The 24,259-nt window shown below is 39.0% G+C and overlaps 1 protein-coding gene across 9 annotated transcripts in view; it reads left to right on the plus strand.

Annotated features, from left to right (window-relative positions):
* LOC122869224 (A-kinase anchor protein 13) overlaps positions 1 to 23,887 on the plus strand; it is a 106,861-nt gene extending 82,974 nt beyond the window's left edge. For 5 of the 9 annotated variants that reach the window (XM_044182031.1, XM_044182458.1, XM_044182621.1 and 2 more), the window contains 15 exons: positions 560 to 685; positions 1,239 to 1,356; positions 4,805 to 5,053; positions 5,212 to 5,288; positions 6,434 to 6,615; positions 7,497 to 7,579; positions 7,686 to 7,874; positions 10,971 to 11,117; positions 13,251 to 13,324; positions 14,176 to 14,220; positions 15,998 to 16,048; positions 16,302 to 16,574; positions 17,851 to 18,033; positions 18,503 to 18,800; positions 20,876 to 23,887. In XM_044182031.1, the coding sequence (XP_044037966.1) occupies positions 560 to 685; positions 1,239 to 1,356; positions 4,805 to 5,053; positions 5,212 to 5,288; positions 6,434 to 6,615; positions 7,497 to 7,579; positions 7,686 to 7,874; positions 10,971 to 11,117; positions 13,251 to 13,324; positions 14,176 to 14,220; positions 15,998 to 16,048; positions 16,302 to 16,574; positions 17,851 to 18,033; positions 18,503 to 18,800; positions 20,876 to 20,928 (2,148 nt within the window). In that variant the 3' untranslated portion in view covers positions 20,929 to 23,887. The remainder of the gene's footprint in view (positions 1 to 559; positions 686 to 1,238; positions 1,357 to 4,804; positions 5,054 to 5,211; positions 5,289 to 6,433; positions 6,616 to 7,496; positions 7,580 to 7,685; positions 7,875 to 10,970; positions 11,118 to 13,250; positions 13,325 to 14,175; positions 14,221 to 15,997; positions 16,049 to 16,301; positions 16,575 to 17,850; positions 18,034 to 18,502; positions 18,801 to 20,875) is intronic. The other 4 variants (XM_044182283.1, XM_044182539.1, XM_044182701.1 and 1 more) reach the window with 2 other exon arrangements.
* Positions 23,888 to 24,259: the final 372 nt, after the last annotated feature.

The following is a 24,259-nucleotide window of genomic DNA, read 5'->3' on the forward strand; positions in this document are numbered from 1 at the left end:
TTCCCATCAGCCTCAGCTGTGCTTTGTGTTTAGTGCTAATTAGCAAATGTTAGCATGCTAACACCAAAACTAATATGGTGAACATGGCGTCAGCATGTTAGCATTGTCATTTTGAGCAATTAGCTATAAGCACCACTGTGTCTCTGTACAGTCTCACTGTACAGTCTCACTGTACAGAGCAGCTAGCATGGCTTAGACTCTTAGTCTTGTTTCCAAGTTTCATGACCACTGTAAAGGTAACAGTCCTTAGCTCTGGACATAATCAATAGTTTGAATCCTTAGCTAATGTCAATGCATTAGCGTGCTGCATACATACACCTTTAATGTAAAGTTACACATTCTTTGAATTAAATATTGTTACAGCTCCCAATACTATCCACAAATGTCCTCACATTTCTCCCAGCTCACTGTTAAAAGTTTTGAAACTAAACAATTTAGTTCAAATTAGAAATATAAATTAGATCCCTACTACAGTACATACAGTGTTAGCTTTCTAGCTAGTTTTTTACCAGTGTATCAGTTTGTTTTGTGTATTCATGCCTGTTAAATTCTGCTCTAGTTCTCAGGATCCCGCGGTGAAAGCATGAAGAGGATTTATGGAAGATTCTGCAGCCGCCACAACGAAGCTGTAAACTTCTACAAGGACCTCCTGACCAAAGACAAACGCTTCAAGGCCTTTATTAAAGTAAGACTTAGATTTCAGCCCTTCATCTGGTTATCACATATCTGTCCTACAATAGAGTTATTTAACTAAGTTGCTTTTTATACTTTTGTCTTGTCCTGCCTTTTTACTGCTTTTGTGCTGAAAATATATTTCATTTTAAGATGTCTGGTTTTCCAGACACAATTGTTTTTTGTTGAATAGATGTCTAACAAACATTCTGTTCTGTTCTACAGAGTGCTACTTATTGTGTTAACTGGGGAGCTTGTTCTTGTTCTGTGTTTTGCACCTGCACTTCATTTCAGTGTGCATGCTTTGGAAACATTTGTATAAAAGCCATTTTATACTTGAGGCAGTTTTTTTTTTTTTAATTTTTTTGAACCATCAGTGCTTCTATGTCTGTGTAATTGTCATATCCATAATCACAGAAAACACCTTCTCAAGTATTATTACTGTATTGTTCTACAGCAAATGAGTTTTAAGGTTTCCCATTGGTTATTTGAAACCTTGTCTTGTTTTGAGCCACCTGTTGTGTGGGCACATTTTACTAAAGCACTTGTTGTTGTTGTTCTTCCAGAAAAAGATGAGTAGCAGCATTGTGCGGAGGCTTGGTATCCCAGAATGCATCTTGCTGGTGACCCAGAGGATAACAAAGTACCCGGTGCTGATTCAGAGAATGCTGCAGCACACTAAAGGTCAGCGTCATGTCTTCCTCTTCTCACTAGTCATCCATGCTTTTAATGTGTGTACATAATAATATGAATTGTGGGAAGTGGAAGTTTTTTAATTGGGACGATGCTGGCAACTACAGACTATTATACCAGGCTAACAAAGGAGCAAATTGTTAGGTAAGTAGATGAGTAAAATATACTGTAATACCATATCATGATTTACATCATATTCAGATGCATTAAACAAGGCATATTTAAGGAGATTACTGTTATATTGATATGATATTGTCAGTTCCCAATTGTTTCTTTGATTCTGTTATTTTTTTCTACTTTGTAGTTTCTACTGGTGACATTCAAGTCTTTAGTCAATCTCTATCTGTGCTTTTCACACTGTTATCACCCTGTAATATAAATACAATGTACAATACAAAACAGAACACATTATTTCTAACCCTCAATATGGAGCAAAAGAGTGATTTTAAAGTGATGGATTTGAAGGCAGTAAAGGACAATCTCATATTCAGTCACAAGGTAGAGGTTTTTCTTTAACTTGAAACTCTCTGTTAGTGGGGTGCGTTAATTATACTTGGATCTAAAGTATTTTCCCATAAACAAGTGACAGAAAAGACAGAATAAGGCCATTCATTGCATTAGCATCAAGAAAACACATGTAAACATTTTTGCAAGATGCTTCTCTTTTAAGAAAGTAAGACCTGTTGAGATGCATATGTTTGCACTGCACTGAAATGTGTGTTTGTTAAATCCATTAAAAGTGTGAAGGCCAACCTAATTTGAAGCATTGGGCTTGGGGTTAATTGTTTAAATCTTAAACAATGTATAAAGAAATACATCTTCAAAAACAAAATCACATACAGTGTCCACATTCAAACAATTCACTTTTTCAGTATGACAACATATATTCCTGATAATTTTGATCCTGAGAATACACAAATTTATCTAAGCACACTAAAATATAAGTATCTCATATAATATCTCATCAATTCCTCTTATTTTTTCAGTATGATTAAATTTCACTTCTTCCTATACAGTTCAGCCTACTGCAGTAGTAATGCACACCAAAGTGTCACTTGTTTTAGGAAACCTCTTGAAAAGTTGAATTTCTCAAACATGGTTTCATGTATTTTGAGAAAAATGAGACATATGTTGAATGGGTGTTTTTAGGATAATAGATCAAGCATACTTTGTGGAGCTGAAATATTTCACAGAATATTTATATCTGATTTAAAGCAGCTCTCGTCAGCTGGCCTCCCACTGTGTACATTCTCTCTAATCCTTCCCCAAAGCCTGTTTATAGTTCTATGTGGGATGGGGGAGCTCTCACTTAATCCCCAAGGTGCTTTAAGAAGACTCTCTCCTGCCAACTCTGATATATACTGAGTGGAAATAACACAGCATACTCACAAGTTAGAGATAGTAATTTAGTGCACAGAAGCACTGAAGTACAACAACCACAGGAGGAAAATATTGCACTTTGGGGAAAAATATTAAATTTTCAGTGCTAAATGCACAAGAGGTATATCAGAGACTTACTGACTCTGGGGCTTTTCTCAGCGTGCAGACCTACAGGCAGCTGGTGATTTCATTCCTTGCAGTTCTACTCTAAATTATTTCATGTCCTACTTGTTATAACGTATGTTTGGTTTTTGAAAAAAAAATCACAGTATTTTCAATTAAATAAATGTTCATTCTGAGCCACTTAACAGTGAGTCAACCTCTACCCAGTTAATAAAAGCTTTTAAATTTTCTGTTTATTTTGGATAACTAGATGAGCTACATAGTTAGAATGAGCAGCAGTAGTGGCTAAACTGACTGAGAGAAGAGCACCACATCTACAGAAATTTAAACTACATTGAGAAAAATAAATAGTTCCGCATTTTGGAAATTACACTTATTGCTTTCTTGCAGAGAGTTAGATATGAGAGTGGTATCGTTCTTTTCATTTGTCGTCTAAATATGAAGCTACAGCCAGCACTCGGTTAGCTTAGCCTAGCACAAAGACTGGCAATCAGGGGGAAACAGCCACTCTGACTCTGTCCGAGGGCAACAGGTGCATAAACCCCCGTAAAACGACAACTTGTCATTTTTACACTGTGGTTTTTGTATGGATTAAACAAACAAGATATAATTTGTTAATTAGTGGGCTTTAGAGGTGCTGCTAAGTGGCTTTTGTTACCGTCAGACAGGGCCAGGCTATCTGTTTCCAGTCTTTGTGCTAAGATAAGCTAAGCGCCTGCTGGTGGTAGTTTAACTGCACAGACCAGAGAGTGGAATCAATCTTCTCATCTAACTCTCGGCAAGAAAGCACATAAATGCATTTCCCAAAATGTTAATTTATTTATCTAAAGATCCTGAAAACCTATTTTCTCAATCAGCTTCTTATGCTGAACAATAGACTTAATAAGGGTTCTTCAGAACAGCTTTGATTATTTCACGCAAGGTTACTGTCTGCAGCAGAAACAATAGGTCAAGTCAAGTCATTTAAATCAAAATCTGATGACAGTTGTGGGGTTGTTTGCTAAAACTTTCCATTTTCTTTTCACCTATTCTGACATCTTGCTCCTTGACTACCATAATACATTTTAAAATGCCTAAATTGAAATCAGTAACATATGTAATCATCTGTGTGCATTCTTAAGGACATTTACACACTACATTCCAAAATCCCATTAAGGTATGTTGAATGAACCTTATCAGGAAAAAGGTTAAGTGATTTTTGAACATATGTGGAAAGAACATGTATTCAGAATATCTACTGTAATTAACCTAACGAGTACAAACTGTTCGGTGTGCAGTGTGGCCAGTGTTGCATACAAATGACTTAAACAGACATGCAAGATAAATGGGCAGAACAGTGTATATTTTTGTGATACAATAATCTTGCTAGAGGAAAGTACATGTGGAACTGTTGTCCCTTTCTCAAGAAGGAGGAATGTGGGTGTTGCAAACAAGTATTCAAAATTTTGTGTGGTAAAAGTGCGATCTTGTGTCAAAATGAAAGCGGCAAAATTCAACACACATTAAAGAAGTGTAGGTGACTTTATAGAGGTTTGTGTGTAAAACTCCACCAACTAAAACCATAAAAAGGCTTTCATTACTGCCTGCGATGGCATTTGCAATAAGAGGTTTCTCAGCGAGTGGAAATGCAGGCACAGTTAAATGCCAAAATTGGTACCAAAACTTCACTACACCTTCTGCTGCACATAAACACCTCCTAAGCTGTGCCACTCTACCCATTTGGTTCAAGTATGTTAGTTTGGAGCCATTAAATTACCAAATGGACTTACCTAACAATAATGGCTTTTGCCTGCATTTGTGCTTCTGCTGGTTTTGCACCTGCATAAAAATACATATGTGTTTTATGCTCTGGTTGGAATATAACCTGACACTTTTGTCAATGCCAGACTGCTACACTGTTGCCCATCTAACCTCTCTCGTCACATGTCGAACACAGAAAGCGAGGAAGACTATGACGACCTGACGGAGGCTGTTCGGCTTGTGAAGGAGGTGATCGCAGCGGTTGATAGCAAGGTGAATGAACACGAGAAAAGACGCCGTCTTAAGGATTTTCACAGCCGCATGGACAGCAAGTCCATCATGATGATGAAGAGTGGTCAGATTTTCGCCAGAGAGGATCTTCTGAGGAGGAGGCTGATCCATGATGGAGTGCTGCAGCTGAAGAACAGCCAGGGAAGACTAAAGGGTAAGGAGACACTTATTGACTGCTGTACTGCCCATTAACTGATTACAAATTCTCTCTTTGTCTCTGTAAATATGTATTTGGTAATGTGAAAATATATTCATATATTTTAACTTTTCACTTATTCAACCACAACTACTTTTCTCCTGGCGGTTCTCCAGATATCCATGCTCTGCTATTATCAGATGTCTTCGTCTTCCTCCAAGAGAAAGACCAGAAATATGTCTTCGCCATGCTGGTAGGATCCTGCTGTCATCTCTCTCTTTCCCTCTGTCTCTTTATGTCTCACTTCACTTTACTCTCTCCTCTCCTCCCCCTTCCTTCTGCTGTTCTCTCCATTTTTCCTCAATCCCTCCAGTGTTAAAGATCTTATGAGCACTGCCAGAGATGTTGTTGTCATATTTTCCTATCCCACTGTTGTTGCTGTTTGCATTAGCTGGCCTGCTTAGCTTTCCCATTGTGTAATATTGCCTGCCTCTAGCTATCTAGCTGCACCTAATAAAGCTGTTCTGGCCCTCGGCATGTGATAAATCATATTTAGTAGTTTTTTCCATGTTTACAGGATTCAGTTTCATGGTATGGCACACAGACACATGTCTAATATGAGGTTCCAGGAGTCAGAGTTAGCCAAATATCATCCAGAGTTAGTTGTTTTAGTACGAATTCCATGTTTTTGTTTCCAAAGACAGTTTCCTTTGCTGAGCTGCAGTTGAAAGATAGTAAAACCAAGATGGAATTTTCTACAAAAAAGACAAAATTTGAAAGAGACCCACTTGATTTTACTTTTATAGCATAGTCACAGTAGAAAGACAGACTTAAAAAATCTGAACCTATCCTTCAAGCCTCAGACAAAGGATTGCGTTGTAAACATTGGGATGTGGTTACAATTTCAGAGTTTTACTGGATAAAGCAGAAATGAATCAGCGGTTTGTGGTGTTAACATACTAAACTGTGGATGTACTGCTGAGGCTCCAGAAGTCAGCGGACTCACATGTGGATGATAACATTAACCAGAATCTGTTTTTCATTTTTTCCTTTCTATCACCCAACTTCTCACTCCTCCTATAATCCTCCTTTTATCTAACTGACCTTCCTTCTATCTATCCCTCTGTCTTCACTGCACTTGTTTCTGTCATGCTTTTATTACCCTGCTTTCCTTTCGCTTCCTCCCTCCTCCCATTATTATACTTCTCCTCTTCCTCTCCCCCTCCTGCTTCAACCCACCCTTCTTCCTGCCTTTCCCATCCTGTCCCCATCCTCAACATTTGTCTTCCCTCCTTCTCCTCGACCCTCCCACTGTTATCTTTTTTTTTTTTCATTCTCCTTCCTTGTTGTCTCCATCAATCCCTCCCATTATTTCCCACCCTCCTCCTCCCCCTGTAGGACCAGCGCTCCACGGTCATCTCCCTCCAGAAGCTGATTGTGAGGGAGGTCGCTAACGAAGAACGCGGCCTCTTCCTCATCACGGCAGGCATCGAGAAACCAGAGATGATGGAGGTACTGGCCAGCTCGAAGGATGAACGCAACACCTGGATGCAGCTCATCCAGGAAGCCATGCAGTCCATGTAAGTGGGATTTATTCATAGTTTTATATTAATGTTTTATCTAAAACATTTTACTTAAAAAAAGTTTTTACTTAAAACATTAAGGGCAATATGCTAATGATTTAATGCTTTTTGTAGCCAGAAGAACCCCGTTGACATTTTTTACTTAAAGGTTTACCGCAGCATGTAAGCCCAAACTCAGCCCCTGTCCTAAGCTGCCCCATTTACTTCAACCCATAACCTCTGCTGCAGAACAAAATCTGCCCTCAAACTGCTTAACATTCAGTATTGGCTTCTTAGGGTTCACCTATGATATATTTGTGTTGTAAACCAGGAGTTAGACTCAGCCCAGCTCTCTCGATAGAAATGAACAGTAAGCTGTGACAGAGCACTTTGCTGTCAGGAGGATTAGCACTACTCTACCTGGGGATGGGATGTACTCAGGGACAGTCTAATGCTGGATTGGCTTCAAGGGCAGCTCACTATAAGCAGAGGATTATTCAACTGCAGCCAGCGGGAAGGAGAGAGATTTAGTACTCTGTCTCTTTCTCTCCCCTGTGTGACTTCTGTCAACATACAAAATTGAGATCAGGCTATTGGCAGGAATGGATGAGATAAAAACAAAAACATCTACTGATGTTCTGTCTGTCTTTTCCACCAAAACATCATATACATCAAATTGTTGGCACTCTCTGGGTTGTATAATCCCCGTCTAGTGAAAGTGTTGACCTGTGGTGTTGATGTTGTACATACTGATTGGCTGTAACCTTATTTAAAGAATTGTTTAGTCTATAAAATGTCAGAGAATAGTGAAATCGTGACATTTTTACTAGCATCATTTTAACATAATTCACTAGATGTAATACATCATGCTTGTTTTTCTCTTTTCCTTGGTTGGACAGGGAGAAGGATGAGGATGAAGGGATTCCCAGTGAGACGGAAGATGACAAGAGACAACTGGAGACTAAAGCCAAGGAGATGAGAGGTGAGAAAAACACGTTTAGTGTTTGTGTGAAAGAAAACAAGGATTATAACAAAATGTTTTCCTTACTGTCAGTCTCTCTTTTTTCCTGTCTGTCTCTGCTGGTCAGATCTGTTGAGGCAGAAGGACACAGAGATCATGTCTCTGCTGGAGGAAAAGGTGCGCCTCTTCAGGGGGATGTGGGAGGGCTTGAACCCAGGTGAGGAGGTCTGCCGACAGGCCGAGCCTTTCTTCAGGTCAGCCTGCAGCCTGGAGCCGCTTAGGGGGGCGTCCGTCATGAAGGATGCCCTGCAGGAAGGTAAGACAGACAAGAGAGATGTTTATAATGTTCGTGCTGTAGATGCATTGCTCATCGAGCATTCTCAACAATCACGCAGAATGAACTGAATTGAATAGAGAGAGGGAGGCAGACAGTACCTCATATCAGTTTCCATCCATGTCTTCATGGTAAATCAGAGCTGAAAACTTAAACTTTCTGATAGTCATATGTCAGATGAACACATGAGGTTTTCATCAATTAGCAAATACACAATGTAATTTCTGTCAACAAATGTCAGATGTTACACATGCTGTACCACCCATGTATAATGTGCGTGTTGTGGTTGTAGAAAAATTGTTGTTACATGGGAGTATTGATGTAGTTTTGTTTTCATTCTCACATGGAAGCATGAAATATGCCCAACAGTATGTTAGACAACACTAAGGCCCTGTCTCATTGCTTTCACCTTAGATCAGTGGTTTTCAAGGTCTGACACAGTGCGCCTCACCTCAGACAGGAAGCATAATGTTGCCATGGAGTCACTTAGTTAGCTGTGAGCTACAACTTATTTTAGCCTATGTTTGTTTGTTTTGGCAAATTAGCACCATTAGCAGTATGCCAAATTAGCTATTAGCAGTTCCTTTTCGCAATGATTCTCAGGCAAGTTCTAAGCAGCGTCTTTTTTCTATAATTGCTAAGCACGTTTTATTGTTGTTTATTCACAACTGACATTGGAGATGAAATGAAAGTGAAATCTGAAAATGTATTATTTCTGTGTGTTCAGATTTGAGTTATTACTTTAAGGAGTGCAATTTCCCTATTAAACTACTTCATGCAGAGTGCCATCAATTGGGTGGTGGTCCTTCTGAACAGAACTTTAAAGGTCATAAGGGGGAATGGGATGCTTTTTATTTACGTCAATAGTTAACAATAACAGGAACTGTGCAAAAGACCAGGCCATAATTTTTCAGGCAAATTCATCTATAGTAAACACTGATAGCATAACTGCTTTGTGTTGATAGTGTGTATAGCAATTCAATAATAACCTGCTTGTTATGAAGGATCATTTACATAATCCATTCCATGTGCATTAAACTAAACCACCCAAGAAAACAAAAAATAGTAGTAAGAAAAGCACTCACTTGCCACTAATAACATTAACAATGGCTCCATTCCATATTAAATGTTCCAGAAAGCCATGTCAGTAGACCCTGCTACTGGAACATCCACACTGAACAGAGTTATCATTTATTAATAACGTGTGATTTTCATGGTATTACAAGTAAGAATGTCTGCTGTGAGAAAGGCTTATTTTATGTAAAGAAATACTTGCATGTGTACACGGTTTCACTGGCACTACCATTTTCAGCCATCTGCATTCACAGTTCATATTACAATTCTGAGAAATTTCTTCTTCCATCTATGTTTGAGTGTGCATGTGGAAAAGTTTGGACAGCCATCTGAAGGGCTAGATGGCCACTACCCCTCGATCCTAAACAGAAATTGAACACCACACTGCACAGGAGCATTCAGTCAGTTTAACAAGTACTAATCCATTTGTGGCATGTATGTAAATCAAACCTGTTTATACACTAAAATACATCAGATGAGCACACACCTAATAATTCAGATATATTTGAAAGGTAATTGGCTTGATAGTTGGACCTAAACATAGCCTGAGAGAGCAGAACTTGAGGGAGGCAGAGCATGTTTGCGTTTTGGGGTGATTTAAAGAGAGTGTATGGGAGACATTAAATGAGTCAGTGTGTTTTAGGATTTTATTCCAACTCTGTTTGGTGCTTTGGCAGCCCTGTTCATCAAATGTGTATGAGAAGAAAGCAGCATAAAGTGAGAAGTGAACTGAGGGAGACACTGTATATTATGACGAAGAGAGAATGAAATGAAGAGGAAGACAGAGAAGCACACCACATTCTCTACATATTAGCTTGACTTTAAATTTAAACACGCGGGTCTGGAAAATCTTGGTAGAATGAAAAATAAAACTGGAGCAATATATCAAGCCTGAGTGTGTCAAAAAGTATTCCTAAGCCATTTTATCTTGTTGAATCAGATTATATTCAGATTATGAAAGATTTATTAGATTTACTAGACTAGACAATTTATTAGAAGACAAAAATAAGATTTTTTGTCAGAACTGTGACTGTGTTTTTACATTCTCATCCTTTCCTAGTCTTTTAAAAAATGTAGAAAGTATTATTGACTGAAACAGATGCAGAAAAAATAGCATGGTAATTAATTGTCATTTACAGTGCAGTATTGTGTAATTATAAAGCACTGTTTCTTGGTATATGTACCAAGAGCTGTCCTGTGTCCTGTGTATTTGCATTCTAAATAACACTCACTCACTAAATTTAAACAAACTGTTCTTGCTGTTTCTGCCTGAAAGAGCTGAGTGACTGTAGTGGACAGAGCTGTGAACTATGTAGTGAAGACTGAGAAACTATGCACAGATGCAACTAGCTCTTACTGTTTTTTAAGTACTGCTGCAGGCAAAGAGTGTTCCACAAAAAGGTGTAGTTGGTCACAAAATCCCAGGAATTTGTTTTACAGTTTACAGGTTGTGTAACTGACATTCAGCTAAGAATTGTTTGCAGCTCTAATGCAGGAAAGATGTATGAAGCAGAACTTCTATAATGGTTTCCACTTTTAAAACTAGCAGGAAAGGTTTAGCTAATACAGAATGTATTTTTCACCTCCTTCTAAAGCCTGGGGCAATAATTGTCTTTATTTTATATAAAGACTATGTGTATTGGCAGCAGTGATGTAATTTCTTCTGCTGAGGTTATCGTGTTTTACTGTGGATTCACATCCACCAGCCACAGCTTTGTTTCTCCTTATTTTCACTGGAAAGGGCACTGTGCTGTATGATCTATATACATATGTGGATACCAATATTGTATATGAGCTCTGTGGTTCAAACAGGTTGTCAATGGTTGCTTAGCAACAAGAGCCAATACCAGGTTGAAAGCAGAAGTGCCTGGTAGGATTCATGTGTGCAGAGCTGAACTGTAACACAGTTAGCCAGGATAATTCACTTATTGACCTGCACATTGATGTGTGTGTGTGTCCGTGTGTGTGTGTGTGCGTGTGTGTGTGTGTGTGTGTGTGAGACAGTGGAGACGTTACAGGCGCTGGTGAATGGCAGCCTGGGCGGGGCGATGGCCAGTGTACAGGAGGGAGGAGGCGCGGGGCCGGTGTGTTTGCCCCGTCGAGCTGAGACCTTCGGAGGCTTCGACAGTCACCAGATGCACAGCAGTAAGAGTAAGTCTGCTGCTGCATGCTTGTTTTTTTTATGGAGAAATTGTGCAGACTGGCCAAGTGGTCACCCAGAATACATGTTACACAGCTTTGTTGAATACTCGATTCTGTTATTTCTGAAGAGCAGACCACTGCTATGAATAACAGACCGTTGCTGATCATAGACTCTCAAGTCCAATCATATCAATCTGCAGAAAGAAGTCCTGTGGCAAAAAAATCATTTTTAAATCAATATTTGGTGTCAAATTATTGATTTCTTTAGTAAGTATCCATGTAATAAGCGGGATAATGTACAGTGAGCTGGTCATTATTGCGAAATTAACCCCGACAGGGTGATGCAGGACTAGAATCACCCTGAATGTCCGGCTGTACGCTGTACATGTACATTATCCCTTACATGTTTGAAGCCTGTAACTGTCAAAGACACTGAACCCCTACCTGCTGGTGCGGATAACTGCATCGACTCAGTGACTGAACTGCAAATGTGTGGTCACACTGCTGAAAGCCCAGCCCAGGTTTGAAAAGTAAAATATTTCACTTTTCATCCTAAAACTGATTTTTAGTGGTCACATAAGAGCAGGCACCACACCCAGCACTTCCCACAATGCCCCTGTTCAATGCAGTTAGATAAAACATTTTAGATGTGAACTTGGACAGCAGAGCTGATGCTTCCTGAGGGAGACTTGGCCTGGGGCAGTACCTCTGAACTGGTGGCTTGCAAGCTCAGAATGTGACTCTACTGACAGTGTTGCAGATATTGAGCCATAAGAGGTCTAGACTTCTACATCAGCAGCAAAAAAGAAAAGAAAAATGGCATTACAGAATGTTTTTATCAGTGTGATGTTTTTAAAACTATATTTTATCCTTCATTTTGTTCAAAAAAGACATAGAAACAGATGTTAACATCAGAGGCATTATGCCAAACAATCGATACATTATATAACCTAAAATTAGGAGTCAACTGAACCACATACTGTATGTAGTTTAGATTTGGTTAAAAAGTTAAAGGAAGTCTTAGCAGGGACAAAGTGATTCGTGTGAGTAGAGAAGAAAGGAAAGGCAAAGGCAAACAAAACGCAAGTAATAGAAATATGATAAATAAATGAATACAAAAACAGATTATGCATTATTCCCATACGAGATTTTTATATTTATCATCAGCAAAATCAGTACTAAAACTGAGGTCAGCAGTTCTCTATCATGTACTTTTAAGATGTAAAAATCTGCAGGTTTTTATTCCAAGCAACAACTGCTGCAGCTAGTTTTAGTGTTTAATTCAACCAGTAACCCTGCAGACTCTTAAGTTGAAGATGCCACTAATCACTTGATACATTGGTGACGAACCTATGACTTTGTTAAGGCTGTACTACTGACCTGATAGAGATTCATATATTTAAATAGACCTGATATGATTTGTAGATTAATCAATTAGTAATGGATCTTTTGGAGGGGGAGGTATTTTTCACTATTTGCTAACATTTTATAGACAAAACCATTCATCGATTAATCAAGGAAATAATCGTCAGATTAATTGATGAAAGTAATCGTTTGTTGCAGCCCCACTCTTAAACATAAAGCTTGTTTTAGCCTGAGCAGAAATCATGATCATTTTAACCCATGGTGTGATTTTTACAGTTTTACAAAAACAAATTATCTCTGAAAACTTATTTTTTGTTGGACTGGTGATGACCATGGTCCAGTTGCAACTGGAGACTGCAGTTCTTACACCACTTTATTGGTCACTATGTGGCTGCTTGTTATACAACTGTTGTTACCCTCAAACAATAACTTTACATTAAATAAGGCATCCATTTGTACCCCAAAACTACCTGCCCCTCATATTTTTTCAGCCACTCATATAGAACCTGTTTTATCACTTTTGTTGCATATCTATGAATTGTACTGGACACCCATTGACAACCTCTAAACTATGTCTGGAAAAGTGCAGAACAGAAAAGACCACTTATTGACCAAACTGTTAATATAATATCTCTAAAATGTCATCACCTTGCACTAGACATTAAACGTTTTAAGCTTTCAACATTCCCTCTTTTCATATTTTTTTGCAATAGACCTGAATGTGTATTCTTTGCTGCCTGGTTCATTCTGTCCTCCTGTGGTTTCCCTTTATGTCAGGTGGAGACAGAGACGAGAGTGAGGATACAGCGGGAGATCTGCGCAGGACAGAGTCCGACAGTGTTCTAAAGAAGGTCGGGATCTCAGCAGCCAATTATTCTTGACTCTGAAGCCGCTACGCCCCCACGCCTCAATGAGAACCTGAGGCCATGTGTGGGGGTGCTTTTGTCCTCCAACATTAACAATACCATTAAGATGAATTTAGCCGCTTCTCTCCCTCCAGTGAATTAGCCTCTTGACTCTTCCTGCTAGGTCCCATTGCTAATGGTGACCATCAGTTGTGTAAGAATTCAATAGTGGAAGAAAATGAATGGGCCGCCTTTAGCTGCTGCTATTGTAGCTCTGCACTTTGTAGTCATTTATCCTGCAGATATCCAGAAGCTGGACAGCACATAATTGTTTCTTGAATGTTTTGGTGGAGTCAAGATACAGTAGTACACTGCTTAACAGAAGTAGTTTTTAGTCTCTGAACCAACATGACATTCCTCATTAATTTCACTATCTGAACCAAAGAGCAGCATTTGATTTTTAACATGTTATCCTTGGCATAGAGCCAAAGTTCAGAGGTAGTAGTAAAAGAAGGGAGTGTTTGTCAGTTTTCTATTATATTCATATTAGTTTATGGTTTTCTGTGTAAATGGAAAATCGGTTTTTAGAGATGTTTAACCCATCGTTATTTAAAATACAGCTGCAAGACTGCTGTATTACTGTATCAGTCGTAATAATTACCCAGATACAATTAGATTTTTACAGCACACCCACATGTATAGCTATAATCACATTCATACAGCCATATATAACAGTATGCATGCTCACATACACATACTGTACACACGCAATGAGACACAGTAGAAGATGCGTATATGTGAGTCATAACTGTGTTCTGGCTGTACAGTAGTTAGTATGTGTATGTGTTTGTGTGCAGGGAGGAAATGCCAACCTGCTGCTGCTGCTGAAGAGGAACAGTGAGGTAACACACTTCCTGTCTCTAACTCAATTAGAGCTGCTGTTTACATGGAAACTGTCAAAACTCTGTGTTACCATCAACTTTATCAGCATCAATAAATTTATAAGCTGAAACAGTAGTTATAGCAGCAATAGTAGTAATTATTTCACTATAGATGTTTGTATTGGTGATATTAGATGTTAGTAGCATTATTTAAAATAGTTAACTAAGGAATAAAAACCAAAATGGATCAAACTGACAGCAAACACATGTTGCAAGCAAAGTAAACTGTAAAAGGAAGAAGTAATTTAATAAAAGCATGTCTATAATAGCAAGCTTTAAGAAGAACTTGAAATGAAACAGAAGATGAAAATGAAATATGCATGAGAATAGAGCAAGCATCCCAAGCAGCACAAGTACAGTAGCAATAGAAACCACCAAGATAGAAAAATAAAGTTTAAAAATCACATTAATGCCACAGAAATATTCTAAAGGTCATCCACAGCGCCTAGTGAATAATTAAAACAAGACATTCTAGTCTAGTCATTCAAGTCTACAGCCATGTTAGCAGCTCTGTGAGGCTGTACTTAGACACAGCAGTGGTTTGAGCTAAATGCTAACTTCAGCATGCTAACATGCTCACAATTATGCTAATTTTAATATTTAGCCGGTAAAATGTTTCTCATATTAAACATCTTAGTTTAGCGTGTTAGCATGCTAACATTTGTTAAATAGCACTAAACACAAAGTGCAGCTGAGGCTGATGGGAGTGTCATTAGTTTTGCAGGTATTCAGTCATAAACAAAAGTATTGGACAAATTTGACCTGATGATGGTGTAAGATGAGTCAAGTGATGACAAAAGTTATTATAATTCAACCTCTGGCTGACCCTGAATGTCTGGTACAAAGTTTTGTGCCAATCCATCTAGTAGAAGGTAAGATATTCCACTAATTAGGTGAAAACTTGACCTCCTGGTGTGCTAGGCAAAAAGTCAGAACCACCAGAGTCAGTAGGTTTCATCCTCTGGGCACCATGGATATGTGTATCAAATTTCATGGCAAACCATCCAAACATTATTTCAAAGATATTTCACTAAATCAACTTATGTAGAAGTTCTGAAAAGATGCAGTCACACAGATTAATTCAAACACTTGTGCATTCATAGTCATTCAACCTAAACAGGTCAAGGATAGTTCAAATCAGCTATTTAACAGAAAATACAGGGTGTGAGTTTAACATTTTGTTTTAACCTGCAAAAGATGCTGGTACTGTACAATCTGGTTGTTTACCCCCACCACCCCCACCACCCATTTGTTATACGGACTATTATGGACACCATGCTGTGTTTATACAGTATTTGATGCAACAACACTGTCTGCAGATGTTCTTTGTTATAAGTGCTGTTTTTGCTGCAATTCCCAATGAACATTAAGTGGAGCATTCTGTGTCCTAGTAAACATTGGTGGCAGCTGAAAGCTCAGTCGCCTTGTCTCTTAGTCAGTGATTGAATGGAAAATGTGTCACATCATTGTATACTCAAGTCGGTTCAATGCTGGCTTTGTCTAATAGTCTACTGATAAATTCATATTACATGAAATCCACCGCTAGTGCTTATTAAAAGAAAATGTCAACGTTTAAAATGAACCACTGCCACCATCCATGGTGCATTTTAACAAGCAAAGTCACGTGCAGCAATAAGCAAGACAACATCAAACAGACAGTTTTCTCCATGCAACAGAACAAGACACAACAGACCAGGGTGTTTTGAGAAGATGCTCAGTGATCTCTCTTTTCCATCAGCAGGTCCTCCACAGTGTCTCCAATCTGCATCTCCTGCTCAGCACTCTGCAGGTAACATGGCTTCCATACAATGTATATCAGAAATGAAATGATGCAACTCTGTGAAGCTTTTTGATGTCATTGTGAGTTTGAAAACATCACTTCTTCTGTGAATTTACGTGGGACAAATCTGACTTGAGACACTTTCAGGCGCAATGTGAACATATCCATAGAGAAAGACAAAAGAATATCTTTAAGACAATACCAGGAACGATGTGTGTGACCTAATCTCTCTGGCCTGTGGCTCTGATTGTGTCTATCCCAGGCGGTGGTGGTTCAGCAGGACAGTTTCATAGAGGACCAGCGGCAGGCCCTGAGTGAGCGCTCCTCCTCCTGCACGTCTTTATCGCGGCCGTCCTCGCGGCCAAGCTCGCTGATTGAACAGGAGAAGCAGCGCAGCCTGGAGAAGCAGCGGCAGGAGATGGCATCCCTGCAGAGACAGCAGACAGCTCATGCTGAGGAGAAGAGGAGAAGGGAGAAGGAGTGGGAGCTTAGGGAACAGCAGCTGACTGAAAGGGAGGTGCTGGTGCATGTACAGGTAACTATGCATCATTTACTACGGGTTTTGTGTATTATAGTATTATGTATCTAGGCAGATTTTTAATAGTGGGATGGTTTTATACTGTAGTAATTTACCTTGTAGAGTATTTTACCTGATAAATTACAATGTAGTATTGTGCAAGACATTCAGGGTTTCCTGCAGTGATGGCAAGCTGCCTCAAAAATATACCTTTGACTGAAAGACCTGAAAAAATTCCACAACTGTCTTTTAAAGTTTAGTTTCACTGAGGTAAAAGCTGCAGGGTCAAATTAAAACTGGGGAGGATGCAAAGACTTTGCACTAGTGGTAGAAAGGTTCAGCGTAATGGCTAAAGATTAGCTTAAAGATAGCATACTAAGCTAGCTAACTCAGGTGTTTTGCTTTAGAATTTCCTTATGTGAATGGCTAAACACCAAGGGGTAAATGCCTTCGATGTTGCAACCTCACAATTCTAAAATGTTAAAATGTTAATGATTTTCCTATAAATAACTGCAATTTGTCTTTTTTTCAATTTTTTTTTCTCATTGCTGTTTGTATTTATCATCTTGAGAAAAAGACCACTGCAGTCTATTTGAAACTCTGTTGTGAAAATTGCATTCAAAGCAATTGTAAAATACTGTAATAGTTTTTCAGACATATGAGCAGACACTGAATAATTACCCAACGTTGGCGAGGTCCTGACACACAGTAGGAAGCTTGTGTTCAGGAAGCATTAATTCACCTCAAAAGATCCAAAGTGTGTTTTTAAAATTAGCTTAAAATGCATTTGGACGTGAGGTGGATTGGTGGCGAGACATGATTTAATGTGAGCTTAAATGGGCATCAATAATTAATCAGCTATTATATATACATACATACATACATACATATATATATACACATACATACATATATATATATATATATACACACATGTAAATAAATATACATGGCCAAGAATCAGAAATACTTTATTGATCCCCGTAACGAGAGTTTCCCCTCAGGGATCAATAAAGTATTTCTAATTCTGATGAAGCAGAAGTTTCAGGTAGAAAAATATAGTATAACACTTGTTACTTTTAATCAAAAGGTTTTGAAAATACAATTTTCTTTCCCAGGCAGCAAATAGTTCATCATTAAGTCTCAGATAATGGAGCTTAGCAGTAGTCCGAAGACCTACAGACTTGTAATATCAATTTACACAATGATGAAGTAACTTCTTCTCAATTTACAATACATACATCTTTGTACTGTTACATTTCAATAAATCCATCAATGCACCTCCCAACTACTGCAGGAGGAGGAGGTCTTGAGGCAGCACAAAGAGCTGGAGGAGGAGAAGCAGGAGCTGCAGAGTAAGAAGGAGGAGTACCAGAAAGACCTGGAGAGGCTGAGAGACGCCCAGAGGAAGCTGGAGAGGGACAGGGAGGCTGTGCAGCGGCATTTCGACAAAATGGAAGAGTTCCGTCTGGCTGAGGTGAGCAGGGACGCTTTAAAATCCTAACAATAATGATAACATGATCTGTTGCCCCCCTGCAGGAAAATTGCCTCTGTGTTGCTCCTCGGCTACAGGGGGACACTCAGCGAGCTGGGACGGATTCTGTGTTTTGCTCAATGACACTTCACTTGTTTATGGATGCTTGCATTGGAGGCTTGAACCTGGGTCCTCTTGAAAGCGAATTTAAAAAAAGTTCTTGTAGAATGCTAACTAGCAAATCTGTCTGCGCTGCAATCCAGACAGCAGTTATATTTCCATGCCAAAACCTGTACATGTAGATAAACATAAATTGTTTTCATTTTCCACCATTAAACTCTTTTCTGGAAACATTTATGTTCATCTTTTATACATGATAAACTTGCAAAAACATTCAAATATGCACCTTTCATACATGTACAGATGTAGATAACAGCTGTACATCTTTCTTACCTCAATCTTCTACTTCCAGAGGACTCCCTCTACAACGTTAGATGAATCCCAGTTCCCCAGCAGCTCCCAGTCTCTGGAGCTGGACCCGCTGGAGCTCTCCTCCTCCTCCTCCCTGCCGAGGCTGCAGCCCCAGTGGTCTAAGCCCAAAGGGAAAGGCCTCAATCCCTTTACCTCATCCTCCACTAACCCCAACCTCAAGGGCAGCGAAGCCAACAAGCAGATCTCAAAGAGCCTGCTGCAGCTGGCCAAGAACAAGAGCAAAGAGGGGAAGGAGAAGAAGAAGAAGAAGGGCAAAGGAGGGAGCACACAGACAGCAGGTAGAGAATGGTGAACAGGAGGGAGTGGACGGATTTACTTTTAGTTTAATTATTCAGTGTCTTACAGTGAGTCAGCAAGTTGGATTTGAGGGTTTTTGTCAAGGGCACTTCAGATGAGACACATGTTCAGGTTGGATGGATAATGGAAGCACTGGACAGACAAATGGGTGAAATAGATGGTTAGAAGAAAGAATATGCCAAGTCTTCAGTTGTTTTCAAGACAAATATAACCCATAGACTAACCCACTGTCGATATAGGATCAGGTATGACCAGGGGCGTGAACAGAGATGCCTATTTAGGGGGACTAAGCCTAAATTTTTCAAGTATCTAGACCAAAAATGTGTGTTGGCTAAGACAGGCCTAAAATATTCTGAAGATATTGCCTATAAAAGGCTTAGGGGTAAGTTTGAATATGGTAGTTGTATCCCATTTTCTTTTAAAGAATAGTAGATAATACTGTGTATATTCAATAATTCTAATTTTAGAAATGTGAAGACCTAGCAAACATGCTGACTTATACATTTACATAATAATTCAAAGCTGATAGTAAAGCAGTTTACAAACACAACGAGCCTCATTCACATAATTCTATGTGTGTGTGGTTTCTGGATATTTTATTTCTGCTTATATGCCAATGACAAAACCTTTAAAATCACCATTGCATTTTCAATAAACCATCTGTAAGAAATCCACATGAGACACAGTGGTAGTGTGTGAAATGCATAGACTTTTGTAACTGAATGACATCGACCCTCTTCTTCAACAATTTCATAATAAGTACTCATGATCGCCTGCTCAGCTTGTCTTGGGTGTACAGTCTGCCGATGTATTTTAAAGAAATTTTGCTTTTAAGTGTCACCTTGCATTATACTGCCTCTTTATCTTCTTTGCCTCCTTCAGCTCGTAGTGAATGCAGCCACAGTCCACTGTGCTGTACTTTCATGTTTGTCCCCTGGTTTGTCCCCACTGCAGCAGTGTCTGCTGGGTCCTAGCACCAGCCATTTTCATGTCCTGTGATTCTGAAGTCTGTCGCTGTGTCCCAAATACATACTCCATACTAACTGTATGCAGTAGGTACTATATACTAATCTTTATAGTATGCTGTTTTTGTATTGAGTATACAAGCAATCCGCATACTAAACCGTTTTATACTAACAGGAAATGATACAAAACGAGCACTGACAGATGTCAATCAAACTGCGACTTTGGAGTGTCATTGCCAGTTACATTTAACACACAGCAAAATGTTTTTCAAAGAATTGAATAGTTTTGCTTTCTAAGGTGTTCCTGGAGCTCCCCCATTTGCTTTGTGCACTGCATTGTGGGTCTCCATCAACATCATACACAAACATGAAGGGTTTTTCAATATGCATAGGACTGTACTTTACTTGTCACTTTGAACACACCACACTCTCAAAACCTTAGTATGTAGTCTGAATTGGGGACACAGCTTAGATTTTGTCTTTGCATTATTAAATTAGTCAGAAAAGTAAATTATTCAGCTGTCATACATTTTAGGGGAAGGCTTAAACACTCTAACGTTGGTTTGAAGACGCCTCTGGTTTGGCTCTGACTTTACCTGGGTATGAGTTTATGATTAATATAAGTATGAAAATATGGTTTAGTTACTGTATGTACATTTTGTTTTAGTGCTGTATTTGAAAAGGTTTCTGTGAGTCTCCCTGTATTTATAGAACAGCGGCACACTGAACACAGTAATACATACACAGTACAGGATGCATGCAAAATATATTTGGTATTAAAAGCTTTGATACACATGAAAGTAAAATTACATTTCTATATGAAATGATAGCTCTGAAATGAGCAGTGAGTAGTGAGCTAACATGCAGCACATTAAGCTGCTCACTGAGGCAGCCTCTGTCAATTCCTGAATGGATCTCAATGGCGGCACGGTGCGCTGCGCTTCGGTTTGATCAATGTGAAGCAGGGTGACGCCGCTCACTAACTCCCCCTGGAGAAGAAACGTTACAACAAATCAGCAATAAAAATCCTCTTACAGGGAGAATCCTCTCCTGTGACGGTGACACTGACTCCTGTCTTCTCCTCCCTCCAGACCCTCAGCACCTCCCAGAGCCTCCTCTGGATGGAGAGATCTTCTTCTGCTGAGAGGAGTGGCTCTCCTCCTCCTCCTCCTCCTCCTCAACCCATCACAGCGATTCTGACATCCAAAGGAATGTGTTACTGCCAAGTGAAATACATGAATCTACACATGTAATACTGTAGTGTACTACCAGGCTTTTTGGCACTTTTAAAATCCCCTTGAAAAGACTTTTAGTTATTTTTACGTATCATAACGTAGAGAAATTAAAAAATATATATTTTCTTGTATTTTTAAATCAGGTACCACTGCTTTTAGTTTCTGGAAAGAAAAATATTTTAGGGATTCTGTTATGGTGTGCAAGTAGACATATATACTTGCAGTACATGAAAATAGGCAACATGGAATAGCAGTACATATATTCTGTCTCCAAAACCCTGCTTCCTTTTTCCAAAGACACCATGGTTTCTTCATTTTGAAGAATCATAAATTTGTGATAAAGTATCAAATTGAAAGCATTTCACAGTCGATTGCCTCACAAGCTCTGCCAAGTATGTCGCAGGCTTCACTGCCTTTCTGTTTCTGTATTTGTTATGGCCCCAACTAGCCCCCTTTTCAACAGTCCGTCCTGGCACAAAGTTCCACACCAACAGGCTGTTATGTTAATTTACAGAAGCCTTTTCCATGTGACTGAACCGACACATACAAGGACACAGACGTACCCAAATTCCACTTGGAATCAGATATGAATGTCAACAAGCTCCATGCAGCAGTGGAAACTCCTCACTGCTAATCATCTTCATCGACAATTAATAGAAGACTGAAACCACATAGGAATCTGCCTAAACTAAGTGTCCTACTAACATGTGTTAATCAAAAAAGTGCAGTGTTTTCAGTGTTTCATTCCAAAGTGCTACTGAAGGAGCCACATTGAAAGAAAATTGTAGCCTAACATTCCTTTACTCACTATTTGAAAAGCAGATGTGATTACGTCCACTGATTTTGCCTGCAGTTTGTAAGCAAAAGGGAACTGGTGCATAATAACTTAAGTAATCTTTTGTAACGACTTTATGCCATCAATCATTTTCCTTGGCTAAGTTTTACTTTATTTGAATTATGGATCTCCATTTTGGAGTGAAATTCTTCTATTTTTCCAGACTCAACGGTAATGAAAGGTTTGAGATCTCCCTGTGTCTAATGGCTCAATTCATATCCTTTAGTGTGTTTTAGAGCCTTGGATGGATATTAGCTTGATCCTCACTTTATCTGCCTGTCAATGGGCTTTTATACAGCCCTCATCTTTTATCTGAGTGCTGACGAGCGGGGCTTTCCTTCGTTTTTTAATTGCATGTAACTCTGCAGGTAGCATACTAATGGTCTGTTAGAGTTCAACTTTCTTGTTCAATCTCCCTCCCTCTGTTCTGATAATAGACTCCGTAAACGCACACGGCTGATGGTTTTAGGAAATGGAGGCTGTTAATTTAGGGACAAAGCAGCTGGTTAGAGAAAATGAGAAAGGACATTAATTAAAAACAACAAATGATGTCATGTGTCCCTGTTTGAATGTGTAATGACTAAAACTGCTCAGCAGGTACCGCGCGAGTCTCTGATCAGTTCAAATTAATCAACACTCATCAGTGTTGTTAAGCACTTTGGTCCTAATATGTTGATGCATTTTTTTTGCATCAGTGTGAGATATCAATCAAGGAGATCTTTGTATTCTGTGGATTTTTTTAACTGAGGGCACTGATGCTCATGAAAAGCAACAATGACCCAAAGCGAGATAATGTGTTAAAGTACATAAAAGATTCTGCGGTTCCATTTTGTTAGAGTTTAAAATTTAAAAAAAGGGGACTTGTAGCTTTTATATAGTGTTTCCAAGGTGACTTGTCTGACCTGTCTTATTTTTAAGCCTGTGTTTTAGCCCCACTACGCCCAGACTGTGGGCCACACAACTACCTGCTGGACAGGTAGGAAGTAAAAACAGAAGAAGTTAAAAAAGGACCCAGGACCCCTTTTCCAGTGAATTACAGAGCAGACTGAACTGCTTTCTTGCTGCCTCTTTTGTCTCGTCTTTAAGTGCTTGTTTGTTAACTTGCCGTCTGTGTTGAGGATTTGACTTCATGTCCAGGCTGGTATATTATAGTGTGTCTTCTAAGAGGCTTACAGGGCCAGCCAATTAGTTGCTTCATGTCTATCGTTTATGGCTTTGGTGTAATCCTGTCAAAGAAACAGAGAGGAATGGGCTTTTTTTTTTCCCCTCTGTCGCTTTAGGTGTGTTTTGACCACTAGGGAGCACTGCACCTATCACTAAATTAGTTTCCTTCCCTCACACAACAACAACAACAACAACAACAACCAGAAAGTATGAAACAATTTTTTTAATTTCTTTTTCTCCCTGCTGTGAGAAATTGACGTATTTTTCTCAGCAGGTCATTGCCGTACAGAGATAATGTGATGAGCATGGGCTCTCACACTCTGTGACATTTTCCCGTAGGCATTTGTAATTGACTGCAGAAACAAATACGTTGTCAGAGATTGTAATTGCTTATTCAGTGAAACCAGTCAGCAGCAGCTTTAATGTGGAATAAAGAAGGTCTAACAGTTGGAGGGAGCGACCGGGCAGAACCACAAACTCCCTCCCCGATGATGATAGGCCTGTCCATGAAACGAGTGTGTCCATCAGGTGAACCCTGCGTAGCCTTAAATCTTAATGATAAAATGCACTAGAGTAGAACCCAGCATCTTCTCAGGAGAGAGAGGAAAGCTTTTATACCTCTGCTTTGAAACGAAGGAAATGTTTGTACTATAAAAGTGGTACAGAATCATTTGATTCCCAACAATGTAAAAAAGGGCAAAGACAAATGTGTAAATATGATTTATGTATAAAACAAATCAAGTGTAAAAAATTGTTTTGGTCGTGATTTATTACAACATTTTGTAAGAATGTTTTATTTATGTTTTATTCTCACCCTTGGGGTGATGTAAAGTCATATTTCTCTCATAATAAAAAAAAATCATAATGGACATTTTGAGTGTTGGCTGTTTGTTAAATGCTTATCATTCACTTTTTTTGACAAAATAGTTAGCCTACATGCTCTATGAGTACTTGATCTGCTTATTTATTTGTCTGGTATATATTTAATCAGTATTCTAATAAAACACATCCTCACAGTCATGTGTGCCCATATGAAATACAGTACAAACGAGAAATTGTGAATGAGACGTTACTGCATTTTTAGAAGTGTCCTTAATTGTAGCCCAAAACCTGCAATGTGTTTATGGACATTTAGTGTGACTTTGATGTAGTAGAGTAGGAGTATAGAATACCATAAAAGTGAAAAATACTCTAGTAGAGTATTGGTACAAAATTGTACTTTAGTACAGTACTTAAAGGTC

This window comes from Siniperca chuatsi, linkage group LG1 (genome assembly GCF_020085105.1).
Source record: "Siniperca chuatsi isolate FFG_IHB_CAS linkage group LG1, ASM2008510v1, whole genome shotgun sequence".
In the NCBI taxonomy this organism is placed as follows: Eukaryota; Metazoa; Chordata; class Actinopteri; order Centrarchiformes; family Sinipercidae; genus Siniperca; species Siniperca chuatsi.